The sequence below is a fragment of the Dipteris shenzhenensis genome, chromosome 25 (genome assembly GCF_047967505.1).
Source record: "Dipteris shenzhenensis isolate YYH24624 ecotype China chromosome 25, Dip_SZ_1.0, whole genome shotgun sequence".
Lineage (NCBI taxonomy): Eukaryota > Viridiplantae > Streptophyta > Polypodiopsida > Gleicheniales > Dipteridaceae > Dipteris > Dipteris shenzhenensis.
In genome coordinates, this window is record NC_141620.1 from 7498022 (window position 1) to 7518613 (window position 20592).

Consider the following 20592-nt stretch of genomic DNA (forward strand, 5'->3'; position numbering starts at 1 on the left):
GTCTCTCTATGGCAAGCATCTCCAAGCTCTTGAGGCCAGTCTGCTGCACAATGGCAGACCTCTTCACACGCTCGGATTGCACATTGCTTGCTTGACTCTACCAACTTATATGCCCATAGTAACTCCTCCTTTCACTAGGGGTCCTCTTCATCCTAGTCTTTGCACTCTATACATCTTCACGCCTCTATCATGTCTTGCCAAAAGGAACCTACACCATGAGCTTGACAAGTAACTTAAAAGAGAAGGAAAAACAATAGCCAGGGAAATTAAAATTCACCATCTCTGCTGACTCCAAGTAATACACCCACCATCGAAACATGTCCTCCTTGTAGCTATTTTTCTTATTCTCTAGGTCTATTTCTGCAAGGATGCCACTAGCCAACATCGTTTTCAGATAGAACAACACCATTCCAAAGTTATTTGGGTATGCCACATATTCGCTATAGGTGTATTGGTGTACAGAGTTTGGATTGGTGTACAGAGTTTTGGGGCTAGATTTCGTAATAGGCTCTTAGTTGTGTCTGCACTGCACTTAAATAGGGAGAAAGTTCATTGAGCCCAATCTTCTCAATCTTCAGTCTCCTGTTAGTTTGGTAATCAAAATCTTTGAGTTCATTGAGCCCGACCTTCTCATTCTTCAGTCTCATGTTAGTTGTCTAATCGAAATCTTTCATCTCACATTAGTTATCTAATCTAAATCTTTCATCTCACATTAGTTCACTAATCAAAATATTTCAGTCTCACATTAGTGATCTAATCAAAATCTTTTGTCTCACATTGCTTGTCAAATCAAAACCTTTCATCTCATTATTATCACCACGCTGGCATGGATCAAAGGACACTGTCTAGTCACCTAGCTGAGAAAACATTGCCCAAGTAAACTCTAGAGAAGATTAACAATTCAATAGATTACACACAGATTACATAGATTACAATTTCAAAGACTCCTTTACTTTAGATAACATCTCAAGGAATCCTTGTTGAGCTCCCTAATTGTAGGCTCAGCCCTCTTTCCTCCTTTCCAGAATGGGGTTGGCTCCTTCCTGCAGGGGCCCGGCCCCTCCCTTGCCACTTCCTCTTTCCTTGATTTGAGCTTCTTGGTTACAAGCTCGGCCCTTCTTGCTCCTTTCTTGAAGGGGGCTGGTTCCTCTCTTCAGGCTCCTTTTCCTCGTAGTCAGGCTTGGTCTTGGCCTTCTTCAATTTGAGCTCCTTGTCTTTAAGGTCTTTTGCCCAAATGGCAAATTGAGCTGTAGCATCTACTTTCTTGTTATAGATAGCTATAGCAGCCATGCACATTTGATCTGTCATGACCTGGGAAATGGCAATGGCATTCTCTAGAGCTAGATTTTGTATGCACAAACACTCCAAAGCAAAAAACGTACATAGGGTGGTAGCACATAGGCCATCAAATACAACAGTCATCTATGATGGGGGTATGGCAGACCATGCATTTCGGACCCTGCTACATACCAGGATAGGCATCCGATTTAACTATCGTGGTCGTCAATACCATAGTCTTTCTATGTACATGACGAAATTGCTTCTTGATTCCTTCCTCCCTCATCCTAAGGCTATGGATATTCTCCTTCATCTCCTTCACTTTTTTCTCACTCTATGCAACAGCTTCATTTGAATCCCTTAGCATCTGTTGATGCTGCGTAAATTGCTGAAAAACATCTCCATGGGCCATTTCCAAGACTTCCACTCTAGGTTGGAAATCTCTTAGGATGATGGACTGCTTTTCATAACTGTCAAAAGCCACGGCAAGCTCGTGCAAACATCTATCCTGATCTTCTTGCAGGGTCTTGTAGCTTGCTCTTTAGACTTCCAATAGTGTTTCAAAAAAACAACCCTCACCATGGCTACTACAAATTTCTCCATCGTGGTGGTTGGAACTTGCTCCACCGTGGCTGCTCTCTGCATCCTTCCTGGCCTAGGGAGCTACCTCATTGTCTTCTCCACCCTGACTGCGCTCTACCCCATCCTTCTTGGCCTTGAAGCTCTCTCACAGTTCTTGCATCACCTTTTTGGTTTCTACATTCTCCCTTTTCAGCTCCATCATCTGGTCTTTTTCAATGTTCAATGCATTTTGCCTATTGTAGAGACATTTGTAAAGACCCTCCTTTTCGGCTCACTGATCTTCAAGATCCTTTCACATCTTTTCTAGCTCGTTGTTCACCATATCTCCGTCATTTCTCACTTCTTCAAGCCTATCTCAGAGCTCCCTCTTGCGCTTCTCTGCTTCTTCTCTTCTATGCCTTTCCATGTCGACCAATTTTATAGCAGCCTTAGCTTGCTCTTGTGCCTCCTCTACCTTGGCTTTTGCACCTTCTCTGAAACTTTTCTCAAGTTGCACTTCCTTTGCTACATCAACGGCTTTCTCTTGTAGAAAGGTCACCTTCTAAGACATCTGCTTATTGTATCGCTCAAAAATCCCTTTGAGGGTAGATGCCATCAGGTGCAATGCAACTCCAACGGACTAAGATGACAATTGGGATTTTCCATCCATGCAATTCTTTAGGTTGGTTAACACGCTCTTAGAGATCGCCCTTAAGAAAGATACATCACGTCCTTTCAGTTGCTCTACTGCTGCTTGAACCTGCCAGAACTTGCAGGTTCCTCTCATATCAGGAAAGAAGTGAAAGGGCTTCTTCAGCACATCTTGGAGGTCTATTGGCAAGCTCGAAAGCTTGATTACATCATCTTTACTAATCTGAGCATCGGGGTATATGTCTAGAATATTCTCTCTTCCATTGCTTCTCAAAAAAGCATGCTTACAAACTGCCTCCAGAAATTCCTAGAGCATTTTCAATCACACTTTCATTGATGGTAATCTTCTGACCTTGACAGACTAGTTGTCACCTCCTATACCAGCTTGGTGAAGTTTTGGAGAGTATCCAAATTGGGCTTTTGAAGAGTGAGAGAGGAGCTCCCATACATCACAATTTCAAGATGAGGGGAGGAGGGGCTCTCGCACTGTGCTGCAAAGGGGGAGGAAAGATTGTGTGAGGAGCTCCCGGACTATGCAGGGTCCATTACGAGAGGGGATAAAAGTTGCAGGAAGAGTGCAAGGGAGATAGAAATGGTCGAGAGGGATAGAAGATGAAACAGTGAAGAAAATGGAATAGTGGAGGCTTGAGTTTAAAGTCTGATTGTAAGGGAGAAAGAAATGGTTGAGAGGGATAGAAGATGAAGCAATGAAGGAAATGGAATAGTGGAGGCTTGAGATTGCAAGGGAGAATGAAACGGTTGAGAGGGATAGAAGACGAAACGGTTAAGGGAATGGAATAGCGGTTTGTAGCCTGACTACATTGTCAAGGTGAGAGCCACTGCGGTGGTAAAATTTTTTAATGCAACAAGCTAGATTGGCAGAAATCTGAGTTGTACGAATTCCCTCTTGCTCACACAAGGCTCTCAGCAATGGCTGGATGTAATCTTTTGGGCTCTCAATGATCTTTTGGCTCACTGGATGTAATGTTTTGGTCTCTAAGGGATTTATGTAATCTCCCTTTGTTCAATTTGAGGCTCTCAGTATGCACTGTTGTTAACTTTTATGTTTGAATGGTTATGGCTGCTACTTGTAATCTTTTGGCCTTAAGGCTCTAAGCAATTGCCGAGTTTTTATGAATGTAAGATCATCTGTTTAATTTTTGCTTAGTATAAGTTGATAATTTTTATATAACCTGTTATTGAACGTAGATGTATATTGTAATCTCTTTTGCTCAATTTTCACTCGATAAATTGTACTTTTATCCTCATTTATATTTACTGCAATAAGGACTCAATAAGGAGTAAAATACCAAGAACGAAGGACTACAATTTCCTTGGTTTATGACCAAAATAGCACTAAAATAACTCCACTGACCCCACCGTGGTTGCATGGAGATACATCTAGAAAAATACAATTGACGATATGGCCCTTGAGGGGTCCCCTCTAGGGGCAAGGGCCATAATGGCATTATACAATATCCAGGATGCCATTGGACAAAAATGGCATGTCGATATGGCCCATGCCCATAAAGGGGACCCCTCAAGGGCCATATCATTAATTGCATTTTGCTTGGTTGCACAATGGAATACATTTTTCTTGGTACACAAATATATAACTCAAAGAACCACAAGGTGCATTTCTGTTTACAAGCGTGCTGGTCGTCATAGACCTCCTTCTATAATACGTAAAAATAGGTAACAGAGCTATAACTCCAAGAACCAATGCGGTGGTCTCTCCAAGACAACCTTGAATTTTGGGCGATGACAGGTTGTCAGGCCAGCGACTGCACTGAGGCGATGCTTAGAATGATAGATCATGTCTCATTATTATGCCAAAAACTAGTGCGGTGATCTCTCCAAGACAACCTATGATTTACATGGCCTGCGGGCAAAGATGCAGTAAAAGGGTGTACAATGACAGGTGGTTAAGCCAGAGACTGCATTGCGATGGTGTTCAGAATGATAGATTGCATCTAATTATTATGCCAAGAACCAATGCGGTGGTCTCTCCAAGCCAACCTTAAATTTTAATGATCTGCATGAGTGTGGTGCCCAATAACAGGTGGCAAAACGACGACAAAAGCTTGCATGGTGATAAGTGATCAGGTGATGTAGGCCAAAGACTGTGTTGCACGAAGTAGTGTAGAGATGCTATGTGTTGAGCTATGCGGTGTTCAGAAGAACAAATAGATTGCATCTCATTATTGCTACAAGAAAAGGAAGCATCAACAGAAAGCAAGGATGAAGCAAGCTATGGTGATCATTTTATTAATGAACAAATGCAATGGACTCAAAAATCAGAAAGGATATCTACAAACAAATCCTATTTTATCTCAATGTCAAGAATTCACACATTCCTAGTGAAGAAATTCAATTGCAAGGAGCAATTGTATCCAACATCTAAAAGTATAGTTGTAGGGATTAGAATATGATAAAGTTCAAAAATGGAGCAATCATGAACCTATGGTGAAGTTTTCTTCGAATGATGATGATGATGAATTTTCAGGGATTACAATATGAGGAATTTAACTTAACAAAGCTCCAAAGCTTTGTGGGTGTCCATAGGAGAAAATTTTACTCTGTAAAATCTTGGTTGTTCATGAAGATTAGGGAATGTTGTCGCTATCTTCATGCCAAAGGCAACAACAATAAGGTAGCAACATTAGAAAAGAGGTTCTAAATATTGTGTTTGCATTTTGGACTCTGGAAACACAGGTATCCCCAAATAAGAAGGATGTATGTGGCAAGAGGATAAGCAAGAAAGAGCTACATCAATCACCATATCCATCTTCTCAAGGAGCCTCAAGTCTAGTTCACTCACTACTTTGAAGCATTCATGGACTATTATTGGTTCTTCCAATAGACACAACTTTACTTTAGACATTCATTGTACCCCAATGATTTCTATGGAAATTGTGATACTACTTGGGGTTGCTTTGTGATTGCAAAAATAATGACTCTCCCAAGCCCATCATACCACCAAGTGAACCTACTTTTAAATTATGTTTGGATTGCTTTTTGGTTGCTTGAGGCCATGTTGGGCCTCCTAAGCAATATAACACTACCAATAGTAGATGCTTTTTGATTGATTTTTGAGTTCATAGGGGGATCATTGCCAAGTACTGAAATTTGTTTTTTATTTTCCTCTATCACTACTTTGTGACTGCTTGGGGCAAAAAAAACACATAAGAGGACGTGGTTTTTGAATGCTTGGAGATTTCTTTTTGGGTTCTTGTGGCCATGATGAGTCCCCTAAGCAGTCAAGCTACCAATCCTATGTGCCTTTTGTTTGGTTTGACTCTTCTTTGTGTCTGCTTGGGGCCATGTTGACTCCTCCAAGGAATCAAATGACCAAGTTAACTAGTTGTTGGATTGCATTATCACTTTTTGAATTGAGGTCCTTTTGACTATTTTGAGAATTGCTAGGGGCCATAATGAAGAGTACTACAATAAGGCTACCAACTTTGGGTGCTTTTTGACTACTTTGTAAGTGCTTGAGGCCATGCAGACTCCATTAAGCAATCAAGTCACCAAGTAAACCAACTTTTTCATTACTTTGACAATTCTTTGTGACTACTTGGGGCCATGTAGACTCCCCCAAGCAATCAAAATACCAACTAGACAATACTTTTGGATTGCTTTATCACTATTTTATCATTGTTTTGTCCTAAGCACAAATCGTTCCACATCGGCTTCAATGCTAGATGTTGACACTTTGATCAAATTTTGCAATAAACTTACTTTAGAAGTTTCAGTCTTGTGGGCGGGGCACATCTAAGTTCAAATAGGAAAAAAGTATTTGATTTCACTTGCAATGTGCATAGGATTTTGAGACCCTAAAGATATAGATCATGGAACTTCAAATATTAAACATGGATATTAAATTCCAATACCCAAATCTATAGGAGGTGCCCAGGTAATAATGGAGCATCATCAAAGTGAGTGAATGCATAATCCACCCACATTCAACAAGTAGGAGCATCATATTGGTGCACATTTGCCATATGCTAATGGTCCAACATTGCCTAATATGCAAACTGGGCATTATGTTGAAAAGTAAAGCCTAAAAGCATAGGTCTTAACTCCTTCCAAAGATCCACAAGGCTGAGATAAAATATTCATTGAGACTAATGTTGACATTCAAAGGCCACCATGCAGGTATTGCCAGATGTATTATCCCTGTAATAGGGTGCATTATTAAAATCCCCACAAATAAATGCATGTTGTCTCTAGGGATATTGTTGCACAGGATTCTAAATTAATGATCTATCATGAGAAGATTGAGGTGTGTAGACTGAGGCAAATTCAAGTATTTGTCCCTGACCAAGATATTGAATAATAAGCCTTCTACCTTCCTTATAATTTATATCAGAAATCGGATATCATGCTTCATAGGAAAGACAACACCAGAAAAAGAATGGCGTCTTGCATAAAAGATATCATAACCAACAAAGTATCTCATCTGGCCTACATACATGTGTTGATTGTGCTCTTATAGAGCCACAATGTCAAGCTACAATTGATTGATATGTGCCCACACAAGCTTCTATTTTTGGGTGTCACATAGACTTTATACATTGAAAGTGAGAAATTTTATGTGTTCAAGCATATTTACAGATCTAGTATAACTATATACAATTCATAATCTCACAAACTAAAATACATTAAGTTTGCATGTCCTCCTCAGGGTTTGGGCCTATTCCATGAGGTGACACAACTATCTGATGAGAGAGCAGCGAACAAGAAACTTCTTCTTCTCTTTAGGGAAATGAGTATGACTTGCTGTCACAATTGCCCATGTGGTTCTAGTTCCTCAAATTTTTGCAAGCTCCCTTCCCCTCTTCTAAATGTTTATTTTCTTTCTCCTGACCTTTATTCCATTTCCCTTTCTCCATATATTTATTCTAATTTCTCTCTCTATCCTAAATTCAACCCATTCAAGAGTCGAGCTCATCTCATCCTCATCGACGTAGTTATTACCACTGTTCTCCTTAATTATCCCTTATTTTTATTTTTTAAATATGTTTTTCCTAATGCTTTCTCCAACAGTGCCCATCTCATATCCTCACTTATCCTTCCCCCCCCTTTAATTTCCCTATGCTTCCCTAGTTACCCCTGTTCTCCTTAGTTCTCCTTTATTATTATTATTAATACTTTTTTTCTAATGCTTTCTCTCCCCCCCCCCTGCCTCTTATTTTCCAAACTGGTCTTTCCTTATACTTCCCTAGCTTTTCTAAATTCTTCTAAAATTTTATATTTTATCATTCATTTTTTACCTTCATTTTCCTTAAAATTTCCCATTTGTTAATTTCTTATTTTTAATTTTCCTTTATTGGCCTTAATTATTCCCTTATGGTTCCTTTTTTCCCCTCCCTAATCATTCCCCCTAATTCTCATTTTGTTCCTTATGCTCTCTATTTTCCTACTTCTAATTTCTATTTTTTGACTACTCTCTAATTATTCCTCGTTTCCCCTAATTTCTAATTCTTTTCTAACTACTCTCTTATTTTCCTATTTCTTCCTATTTTCTTTTCTCCTAAACTCATTATTTTTCTCTTCTTTAATATTCATAACCCTTCTAATGTATTCATAATTACAAGACTACCATCCCTAATCTTACCCTCACAAACCTCACCTCACCTACCCTTCCCACCTTTATTATATTACATCTAGCTACTTGGGTGTTTGGTTAAACTTCTAATTTATTCTGATAAAGGGAGGAGTGTTTATGACACCTGTCTTTCCAACTTAAGTTAAGCTAGTTCTTATCATGTTTTCTTATTGGATGGTGGCAGGTATGCAGGCCCCTCTTTAATAAAAGTGACGCTTGCCAAGACTTCTGCAAGCTCAAATTTTTTGCATTTTGTTTTGCAAGAACATTTTGTCCTGTCTTAACAAAACTCTTATGTACTTTTTATAAAATTTACTAGGCATTTTACCTACTTCCTCAAACTCTTCCTAAACTCTATAAAATTCTCTCTCTTTTCCTTTGTCCTCTCTCTTTCGTCATTTCACTATACAAAAGGGGTTTTCATCCACACACACACACACATTTTAGTGAACACACACACACACACATTTTGGCCAAAACCATTTGTTTGCATATTATGAAAAGCAACCCCCAAATAGGGGACACACATACACATACCCATCTAGAATATTAATGTCTGTTGGAGACCCAAAAGGATATATAAGACAAAGGTGATTCCATCAAATATTGACATGTTGTAGCTCAAAAGAGTTGTCAACAACAAATGTTCATGTGTTTACGTCCCTGAGCATGCTTGCCTACGAGTATACTCAGTCTAAAACTTACTTATAATGAGATCTAGCAATACCTCCTTGATGTAAGATCCTATCCTCTTTGCGTTCAAACATTGTTATTTCATATTTCTCCTTGACGTGTTCATAGGATTGACTACTATGTTTTGTTGCTTCCATTTCTTTGGTGGAGAGCTTGTCCTTTTGCATTTTGCTACTACATCTAAGATATCTAATGTGTTCACATGGGCCTTCTCATTCTAGTGGTAGCATGTCCATTTCATGTAGTAAAATGGGGTGGTGAGTTTGAACCTTGATACCTAGCTCTTCAATTAAAAATCTTTTTGCACTCCCTCCACACTCTTCCATGAGCCTCTAGAAATCCTTGAAGCCTAGGCTTGGCATCCACAAAGAATGATGGTCTGTATTAGCGTCATAGTCACAAGAAACACTTCGTCTATTTCATTGTTCTGACAAATTTTGATTCATTTCTTTTCATGCTTGGATGAGATGGATAGGTTTCAAATTGATACTTAATATATTCAAGAAAAGAGGCAAATAAGACATTTTATATTCAAGTTTAGAGCAAACAAAGAGAAGTGCAAGTCAAGACACCTAAAAAGGAAATTCAAAACAAAGACACTTTCTTTAAGATTATTTAAATTCAATCTTTGAATCTCCTTTCTCAAGTTCAGATGGTTTCAAAATTATATTAAAAATATACAAGGATAGGGACAAACAATGAACAAAGAGAAATACAAGTCAAGGCACCTAAAAAGGAAATTTAAATCAAAAACACATTCTTCAAATTCATTTAAGTTCAAGCTTTCAATCTCCTTTCTCTAGTTTCAACTTTAGACCATTTGATATCATGGAGTCAAAACTTAAAAACATATGGATTCTTTCTAGAATGGGGGAAAAAACAGTATTTTGATTTTGGGTGAAATGGAGGTTTCGCTGAGAGTGTTTCTTCTTGTTTTAAAATGTTTTGTCTGTTTCATCCTTTCGGGGTTTTGACAAGACGAAACGGGTTTTCATGTGACTATTTAGCATAGTTTATAGAAAATTTTGCACTCCCATTGGCTTTGTAGGCTGAAATTGCATTCATTCCCCCCATAATCCTTCTCTCCTCATACATTTAAGTGTTTATTAATTCTAGGCCCAAGCACCTCTCTTGAATGTAAAAGTGGATTACATGTTTTTTTTCCCAATGATCATAACCTTGAGCTTTGTAATGTTTACTTGCATGCTGGAAACTCTACAAAATTTGTGTAAACCAAATAAGTGTCTCCATAGTCCATGTTCATCCTTTTCAAATAGGACCACATTGTCCTCATATACCAACAAGAGAAGTTTGTAGCTTGCAATTTGGGACCCTGCTCCATTGCTATGAGTCCTGAGCCAATCATCTAGTTTATCAATGAGCAATCGGGATATTGTTGGTGAGAGGTGAAATCCTTGCTTGATGCCTATATCACTGCATATCGTGACTTTCTCGCCTAAGTTTGAGTTGTCTGCTAGTGGCATTGCCAATCAAGCCAACATATTTTCGTAAAGGCAAAGCAAGACTCCTCGAGTTTTGTTGTTTGTGCCCAAACCTTGTCTTTAAGGACTATGTCAAATGCATCCTTGAAGTCTACAAACTAGCAATATAGAGTATTGTGTTTACCCATTGGCCTTCCTGATGTTGCTCTTATTGTGACTAGGTGATCATGCCATAGAATGCCTAGACTTAAAACCTCTGTGGGATGGTGACCTTGCATTGGTGCTTTCTTTCCACTCACCAGAGAGCTTGGCCATCGGGCTGCTTACCATGATTGTCCTCTATCTTTTTGCCTCTTGCTTGTTTCCCCTTAATTGTTTTGTTGGTTTGCCACTCTTGTGGGAACCCCTCTTCTATTACCTTGTCCATAACTATTGTGAGCATCTCTCTCATGTTCTGTCCCCCCCATTTTAACATCTGAGAGAGAGAGAGAGAGAGAGAGAGAGAGAGATGATATAATATGGTTGTATTAAAGTCTACATGAGACCCTCCAAGATCTATGGGGCTGATGATCACTATCAACTGATAGTGATCCCTTACATCTAGTGATAATAAAAACATTACAAACTGGTACCTAGGTGTTAAGCTAGCTCGTGTGCTAGCCCTAGTACCTTGTTGCGATGTTCCAAAACTTCTTTCAAGTAGCTTCCTAGATTTTGGTTGGTTGCTCCAACAAATTTAAGTTATGTATGTTACCCTCATATCTTTCACTGATGTGTGTGTAAGCTTCTCTTTTTAGGAGTATATGCTACTCATCTTCTACCTCCCATGTGGAGTAGATTTTGCATATCCTTTCTTCTCTGGGGGTCTTGAGTCTTGCTCAGCTACCCCTCTCCACCTCGAGATCATGTGAACTAGTTCTGATTTTGCAAATCAAATGTCTTTTAAACATTGATATGTCTTCCCCAAGGTATTTAGACATTTCATAGCTATCCATTGAATAAATTCGTGTTTGTAGAGCTGCATTTTCACTCTTGAGTTTTGCCATAGTTTTTGTAACATTTTATGCGTCACTAGTTCCATAATTTTACATGCATCTTCTTGTTGATCGTCAGCTGTTATACCCCATCATTCCATCCACGTCATCCCTTCTCTGTGCTAGCCCATGATTGGCATAGCTTTCATTGCCTTGTGTGGTATCCTACTGGCATCTTCTCAACTTTGTTGAGGTAGGCCATGAATTGACATAATGCTTCCTCTTCAAGAGGTAGCATACCTGTTTTAGCCAATACGATGGGGTAGGGTGGCTATGGCTTAACCCCTAGCTCCCCTATTAGGAAACCTTTAAGTAAAGTGTACATTCTTTCCCAATAAATCCTAGATAGTCTGGGTGCAAAGATGAACATCCATAAAGGATTATTGTTTTCACAAGCATGGTGTATAGGGATTTTCTCATTTCCCAATTCCATTGGTGTGCCTTCCTACATTTATTTTGGAATTTTTATAAAGCTTTCAAACCTCCCAAAATACTCCTTTCCACACATGCATTCTATTTGTAGTTGTAAGTAAAAGCCAGACCTAGATATTAAATGTGTTTACATTTTTCAAGGGCACTCCTTCAAAGGTAAATCCACTTGTTTGTTACGTGTCTTGGTCACCTTTGACTTGCATTCCCAACTATTCACAAAATTCTCTCAGTGCATCCAAACGTGCTTACAAGCTCTCCTTGTTCTCTGTGATGAAAAATACCACACCATCTGCATGAATTAGCATTAACAAAGCATACCCTACAATCTGAACACCTTTCTTGTTGTGTATTCTCATCCAATCCTCCAAATCATCAAAGAGAGTGAAAAGTGTTGGTGAGAGAGGATATCCTTGTTTAACCCCTATGTTACTGCTTATCACAACTTCCCCTTGGAAGCGTCCCGTGGGGCACGACCCAATCCACTTAGTGGTTGTGCTAGCTCTACTAGAACCCTCTCATAGAGTTTGTACGTGGCTTCTCCGAGTTCCTGAGGGACTTCTATCTTATTCAATATTTTCCATAGCTTCTTATGTGGGACTGTATTGAAGGCTTTCTTGAAGTCTACAAAGCAACCATAGATGGCCTCCTTCTTATGATTGGCTCCTTCAATTGCAACCCCTTTTTCAATATTTTCATACTGTCTTATGTGGGACTATATCGAAGGCTTTCTTGAAGTCTACAAAGCAAGTGTAGACAACCTCCTTCTTATGTTTGGCTCCTTTGATCGCAACTCTTATGGCAACTAAATGGTCAATCGTCAAGTGTTTGGGGTGGAACCCTCCTTGGGATGGTGCCCTGACTCCTTGTTCTTCCACCCAATTGCTGATTTTTTATTCAAGGATAGTACCATATAGATATGCTCAATGCCCCACCCTCCTAGTAACCACCAGTGGTCCAAGGTGCTCAAGTTGTAAGGCCCCCATATGAGGAGAAGCCAAGTGTGAGCCCTAGACACTGGTTGGATCCCGACTTGCATGTCAAATGAGGTCTATCAATGAGACCATTGATGGTAGAAAGGTGATTGTGTGGGAGCCCTTTATTCTTGTTGGGGCCTGAGCGCCAATTGGCCCCCCTAGTGGGGGTTCAGGGGTGAGAGCCCCTGAGGCGACGGTATAGGGAATATTTCCTAAATATTCCATGGACGACTAGTCAGTTCCACCGACTAGGTTGACTGGTCGGCTCCACCGACTAGGTTGACTGGTCAGTTCCACCGACTATGTTGATCCAACTACCGCCCTCATAGCTATAAAGAGGCGACCTCCCCAGTCCATTGCATCAGATCAGTTCAAATCTTCCAGCTAGTAGCTCTTCACCTAGTATCTGTCTAGATCGCCATCTAAGCTCCATTGTGGGAGTGCACGGGTGGATAGAGCCATCATCTGTACTACTTTAGTATTGAAGGAAATTTTGTTCATCTCCAATTTGCTGTGTGCTCTCTATTCTTTGTTCAGTTTCTGTTGCGCTGCACTGTGTAATTTAACAGTCTTCCTTTGTAATGACTCCATTTGTTGCTTTGATAGTATACTTGTGGTTGATCTTCTCCTCCCCTTCACTTTCATAGAGGCTTTGATGGACCTTATCATCTCATCCCACTACGCCTTCCTTTCTTGGGATATGTTGCCGTGTCATTTCTAAAAAACTTTCTAGGATTTTGTTTTGAAGCTCTCACATTGCTTGCTTTTGATAAATATATATATTTTTTCCCTTACCACCTGTTTATATGTTCAAACTTAGTCCTCTTTCTCTATTTTGTTTGTTGTTTTTCATGCTCTATTTGCATCTTTACAATTTTGGTCATAGCAATCATTACATGGCATTCCCTTGCTTTTAATGAAACATTTTTGGACTGTTAACAACATCATATCTATTATATATTTGCTCATTTCCTGACCTGTAGAAGGCATTTCCCCTTGTGCCATTGCCGTCTCTAATTCCTTTTCATAAATATGAGCTTTTTTGTAGTCCATTGTTAGCCTAGGATGTGTGATACTTTTTTATTTTTTAACAACATTACTTGCTCCCATTATGCTTATAGATAGTGCCCTATGATCAAACTCGAGAGACTCCTCCTCAATCTTCATATATTCGATGATGTGCTTTATATGTGAGTTTGTGATCACATAAACCATGCTTGATCCTTGAGCTGTATCATCCCATATTTTAAAATTTTGATGCGCTATTGCATATTTGCAACCCAAAGCATTCGCATAATGTGAGTAGTTGCCTTCCCATATGAGTGATTTACCCTGTATCATTTAATGCTCTTTTCCATCCTCTTCTTTCTTTGTTGTCCTTTTCCACCATCCATCCATATGGGGGTCTCTCCCCTCCATTGTTATGATGCCTTGCATTGATCCTGTACGTGCATTAAAAGAATAATCGTATCCTCTTTGGAGAATTTAGCTATATCCTCCCCTAAATGCATGAGGGTGTCTTCTTGGGATATGTTGCTATTGTTTCTGTAGATGGGTGATTGTGGGGGTGCAAACAGCACGCTGCCAATTTGATATTTCCCCCCTTTGCCATGATTTCTAGCCATATATATTATTTTTGTGGGTCTTCTTTTACCGCTTTTGTTGTTCTCTCCATATCATTTTGATGTAGCATGCTGTCGCACCAAACCCTCGTCCTCCAATGTATATTTTGGCATTTCATATTGATGTTTTTTAGAAACCCTGAATTTTCAGGGATGTGTTCCCCTCATGATCCCATGTCTCCAAAATTATAAGTAAGTATGTTTCAACTATTTCCACTTCCAATGCAATGGCCTTGTCCAAGGTTCATCCTCCTATGTTCCATACTTTGATCTTGAGGGTCTCGAGTCTCTATTTTTGTTTCCCTCCCCCTTACTTTTGTCTGTAATGATAGCCTTTCCATCTTTCATGTATGCTTGCTTGCTGTGATTTCTAGCCATATATATTTTTTGTGCTCGTCTTCTTTTACCACTTCTGCATATCATTCTAATATAGTGTGCTATCGCACCAAACCCTCATCCTTTAATGTATGTTTTGGCATTCCGTATTGATGTTTTTAAGAAACCTTGAATTTTCGAGAATGTGTTCCCCTCATGTTCCCATGTCTTCAAATTTACAAGTATATATGTTTCAACTATTTCCTCTTCCAATGCAATGGCCTTGTCCAAGGCTCATTCTCCTATGTTCCACACTTTGATCCCCCCCCTTACTTTTGTCTGTAATGATAGCCTTCCCATGTTTCATTTATGCATGTTTACTTTCCCTTTTTGCTTTCCTGATTTTTTCAAGCTACTTAAGCTTTTGGGCATATGGTCTTCTTGTAAGGTCCTCGTTAATCCAGATGGGATGCCCCTTAGGGTGATGCTTATGATTGAGAACTCTGAGGTGGGATTGAGCCTCATAAAACTTCACAAGTATTTGCCTTGGCTTTTCTCCTTTTCTACACACTTGGAAGGCTTCCTGCCACTTAAAATTGAGATGTGCATTGTTTATTGAAAAATGTGGGTGAGGACTTTCTCCATGTTCTCTTTCTCGCTCTCTTCAATCCCCACGATCCGAATGTTGAGTGCTTTTTCCTTTTGTTCTTGTTGCTCTTTTATTGTAAAGTTATCTCATCCATGTTGTTTTTGACTAGATCATCAATAACATTGACGATGTCTTGTTTTGGTGACTCTTATGTAGTTTGCATATCATCTTTCTTTTCAACACAATTTGTCCTGGCATATGTTGCTCCATTTTTAGTTCCATACTATTTAGTTTGGCAATCCTGTCTCTATTTTCTTCTCCATTTAAAGCATTTTCTGGTGCATTCCATTCATCTTTTCTTTCATCTGCCTTGCTTTCTGCATTAGTACTGAGTTTTCAGTTTACAGTTGTATCATAGCCTCATATATTTGACCTGTACAATTTTGTATACGGTGACATAACACCGTTAGGTGTTTTCTTAGGGGTAAATACCATTCTCTTGGGGCTAAACTTCATCCCTTTTTGCCCTTTCGTGCAAGTAGAAAAGCAACCTATCTTTGCTAGATTTTAATTTGAACTCTGCCTCCTCAGATTCAACAGTATAATTGACATTTGAAGTATAATTTTTTTAAATCTGATTTCTGATTGCATATGATCTCTCAAAGTATTTTGTTTGCATCTAAAATCCGAAGTTTTTTTTTTGAGTTCTGACTGCATTTATCCCGTTACTCTATTTGCATTTGTACCTCAAGTTGGAAATTTATCGTCCAATGAATGTTTTGCTAATTCGAATGGTAAGTAGAGAAAGCACAGTTTTGTATAATGCTTGTATGGTTTTGTGTTCTTATTGTAATTGCTGAAGCATATTATTTTGAAACGTTTTCTTTCTAGTGCCACACCATTCTTTACAAAGTATTTACTAGGAAAGGATGCTAAACAGGTCTATTTTAAGTTTTGTCTGTGCTTAAGGTATTTTGTGATAATGTCACCAAAGAAGTTTGTGCTTGTTGTTGGGTCCAACTTTTGGAGTTTTGACCACCTTTTTAGTAGTAATGTCCGTTCTCCTATAGTGCTTGTGTTTATGTAGACAAATTCCCTTCTTACGTAGGCAAGGGGTAATGAAAGACAAAGGTGTACAATTGTTGTGCACTGATATGCTCAGTGTTAAATATTGCATTACCCACTTTTCGAATGCGTTGGTTCATGGGGATGATTTGGAGGATACTGCATGTAATTGTTGCTTTTACTACATCGTTTGTCTCTTTGTCAATGTTAGTTATGTAACACGTACAATACAAGGCCACTACACGAGAGTTCATAACAATTTGGATCTCTGTGTTGCTTCCCAAGTTTTGAGATTGTGGTATTGAAGTTATTTATGTTTATATCTTTTGGTTAAGAGATGTTGCTTCATAGGGCAAGGATGTATTCTTCTTCTACCATTTTGACTTTTACGAGAAATGCATAACAATCAATCGTTGTTGTTTCCTTGTCCAACAAGCACAATCCATATTGTCTTGAAGTTGTTCTTGTGACTTTTTTTGTCAAGAGCATTGTCTAGAGGAAACATACATGAGTTTGCTTGATGGGTGGTCGTGCAAAGCCAAAACGATCTTTTGTTTGTTTTTATGCATGTCTTTCTAATTGTGTTTGCATGTCCTTGAGAAGTAGATTGCCAGCACATACCAAGCCATGATCATGCTGGCTACCTCTGTTTTGGCACTCTGTGATGAAAAAGAAATCCTTTGTCAATCCTAAAATAGTGTTGTCCCATCTTAGTAATGTTTTCAATGCTTGGAAGCTGTGGGCGTAGAATGTTCTTTAGGGGTGCTTTCTGTATTAACATAGATAGGAGAGAGTAGGTGAAGAGTCACTTGCCCTTTGTGGAGTTTTGGCGGGCACACTGGACTTTCTATGGCTGCACACAGGTTGCTCAGGGAAGATAAAAGTGGTTGCCGTTTGAGACAGTCAACCCGCAGAACCACTTTTGAGAGTTCATTCACACAATGCTACATGCTGCAGGAGCACAAGCGAAGGGGACACAACATGCTCTTTTGTGAGAAGGGAAAGGGTGGGTGGGAATGGGGAGGAATGGCGAAGGGGATGCTCTATGTAAGAAAAAAGTTGAGCATTGAAAATATAAGACAAGGGGCTAGCAAGCATCTTCATTCCTTTACTATTATAAATACGTGATCTTTCCTACAGCAATTACTCTTGAAACAAGAAGTAACCATAAACAATAGAGTCAGCGTGATCACATTATTCACATACTCCAGGCCTAAGGAAATCTATGAACATTATTCTCCCCTGGACACTTTAAAAGAAGATTGCAAAATGAAAACCCTACAGGCCAATGGAGATTTTTCAAATATTGAAGAAATGTAAAGGTCTTCCCCCTTAGTAGACATGATATTGGTCAGGTTAACCTTTTCATATATTCGCATTTTGATGGATCTAGATCTATCAGAAACTCCACATGTATCCATTTGCATGTTTAAATACTAGATACTAAAGTAATCAGAATGCCCTAAAGAATTGGTCCAAAACTAAAATAAAAGTTGGCAATTTTTCTTTTGATTTTCTTTCAAGTTGGTTTAATATCTCTGAGTCTTCTTTTATAAATGATATTGCAAAAAATGAGCTCAATGATGCTGTAGCAAGGGACAAGGGCACATATTTCTCTCTAATCCACCTCGCAGATAGTCCAATAGTCAATCCTTTGATTATTAGCAGTAGCTCATTGCAACAGATACAATAAGAATGAATGTTTGGCTCCATCTACAACACAAAAAGGTGGACACCAACCTGCAATAGAGGATTTGCAGCAGGCAACTTGAATGGGAAGTAGACACAACAAATAGATACGAAGAGACCAGCAATAATTTTGGCATCTGTCAGCCTGCATGCTCTGGTGCGAAATGTTTACTTCCTTGAATCAAATGCAGCCATATGCTTTCAAAGACGAATAAGATCAGTCGTACATGATGTGTCTTAACAGTCAACCATATTGGACACGCTTGCAGTTCCAAATTGTTTCTATTCTCTGTTGGTGAGGATAGGGTCAGTACTCCGCTCTTGCTATACTCAGTAAACCAACAATCTACAAAAGAAAAATAGAAGAACTGAATTTCGTTAAACTTGTCTTACTGTACAACATACCAACAATCTACAAAAGGAATATAGAAGAACTGTATTCAGCTAAAACATGTTCTTACTGTGTATAACATACCATGTTTTATATCTGAATGTGCGCTTCCAACTCACAAGCTGCTGTAAGAATTTCATTACCTGAAAACACAGACCAACTGTTCATCATAAGTCACTGTGAATAGGACGTGTGATCACCCTCAAAGGAAGGCGCTGACTTTTCAATGTTGAAAAGCACCATCATTGCATTTTATTGCTCATTGAATAAAGAACTACAAGAAATTGTTGGCAAGTATCATGAAGACAAGACTTGGAAAACCCAATGTTATTATGTCATTGATGCACACTTGGAAAGTAATATTTGAGAAGTGAAATAATCCTCACACATGCACATGTATCATGTCATTAATGGACCCATAGGATGAGACTTAGAGAAGCATCTTCCAAAATCTAGAAAAGAGGTATTTCTAGATTCCAAGCCCACAAAAAACTGGTATAATGAGTCAAAAGCTATGTCAGTGCAGCGAGTCAATGTGAACATGACAAATTGTCATGTTAGGAAGTTACTATGTAGGGTCTCTCCTCGTTTTAGTACATGGACCTGTACCCTACTTACAAGGTAGTCCGTCTCCCTAATAATGCCAGAATAACAGGAAATTTACATGGTTACATCTCCATGGTAGGATGGCAAACTGCATGGCAACATGAGTATAATGAGACAACATTCTTCACCGTGATTTATGTTAAAGAGAGAAAACCAAAAAAGAAAGTTGTATTTCCATGTGGCAGAGATAGCATAAGTTTCTCTTGACAAGCCAAACTCTACTATCAAGCAGAGTATGGAAGGTAATACAAAACCACATCCAAGGTAAAAGAATATCGTCTACAAAACATAGCAGACAAATGTGCACCAAGTATCAAGCAGTGTCACGCTCCAAAAAAAGTTTCTCTCAGAGCGGCAGATAAAATAATCTATGGCCATTTCTCACATCCTATCATAAGTACGTTTTGTGTCACCATTGCCTTTAAACGTGGCCGAGATTCCTTTTACATTGAGGAGATTTGTTTATCTCCGATGTGCATGAAAGATCATGCTCAAGTGAGTGAATTCATCTATTGCAAGGCAACCCCCGATTCCCCTGGCATGCCTTTTACATGTGCTAAGAGACTAGAGAAAAATCCATTGATGTCATGTGGTCTCATGGATACAGATCATAATACTAACGGTAATGTTGGAACCTAAGGCCATATGTACCAACATTGTGGGAAACGATGAAGGCTCAGCATTGTCTACCAAGGGGGGACATTAATGGATATGACCATCTCACATCGGTTTTTTCATCATGTGTAGCAGGGCTATGGGCTAGTGCCTAGGCATTAATAAAGAGGTGCATATGAAAGGCTCTAAGGGAAAAGTCTGAAGTGAAGGCTCAAATGAAGGATACATGGCACCACGGGATGCCCCAAGTGAACGCATTGGGTTCAGGAGAGAATTCCACGGAGTTCCAAGAGGCAGGCAGGCAGATGAATTCATGGCTGGCAGTGATTCCAAGAAAGAGCTCTTGGGCTGTTGTAATATTGATATCAAAGTGGTGTGAATCTTGGTAGTCAGCGTTATATTTCAATGCTATTCCGTTTGAGAGCTTATGAATAGTTGCTTGAGTGAGGCTCTCAAAAGGCCATCGCCAACCTTATGCAATGGAAAGTCTGTTGCTAGAACTATCATCAGCCACTTAAACCTTCTACCAAAGTTCATTATCGATGAGCCAAGTCGTGTGGTGATGAAGCTTAATTGCTGAGTGGTCTAGAGTTTGTTGCCCCCATGGGTTTTGTGTTGGGCGGAGCCAAATTAGCTTCGAAAAGTTTCACATAAGCACTATTTCTAGTATCAGACATGAGTGATGGACTAGTCAACAATCCTAGGGGTAGCATCACATGGAAGTTGATACTGCTCCTCTCAAAATCACTTGTTGTAAAAAAACACAACACAGTTCGTCAAGTTACAATAGCCTCACCTTTTCTTTCCTATTTGAGGGTTTTTCTTCTCCATAGGAGTCTTCTTGTTTCGATGTATTTTGGTCATACTTAGTAGAAGTTCTCTTTTTTGCAAAAAGAAGGAAATAAAAAGGAAGCATACCTCCTTTTATCATTCAGACTAGGAATTTTTCCTGTGTATGGGGAAAATTAGTCAAACAAGAAGATACTTTTTCTTGCATGTCTACCCATTTCAGGTTCCTTTCCCG

At 39.1% G+C, this 20592-nt stretch overlaps 1 protein-coding gene across 1 annotated transcript in view; it reads right to left on the minus strand.

Moving 5' to 3' along the window:
- Positions 1-17796: 17796 nt before the first annotated feature.
- Positions 17797-20592, minus strand: part of LOC147885393 (putative trehalose-phosphate phosphatase C) — a 143878-nt gene continuing 141082 nt past the window's right edge. Inside the window, exons 13-14 of the mRNA XM_087396389.1 lie at positions 18432-18490; positions 17797-18302 (exon numbers count right to left, since the gene is read on the minus strand). Of these exons, the coding sequence (XP_087252515.1) occupies position 18302; positions 18432-18490 (60 nt within the window). The 3' untranslated portion in view covers positions 17797-18301. The remainder of the gene's footprint in view (positions 18303-18431; positions 18491-20592) is intronic.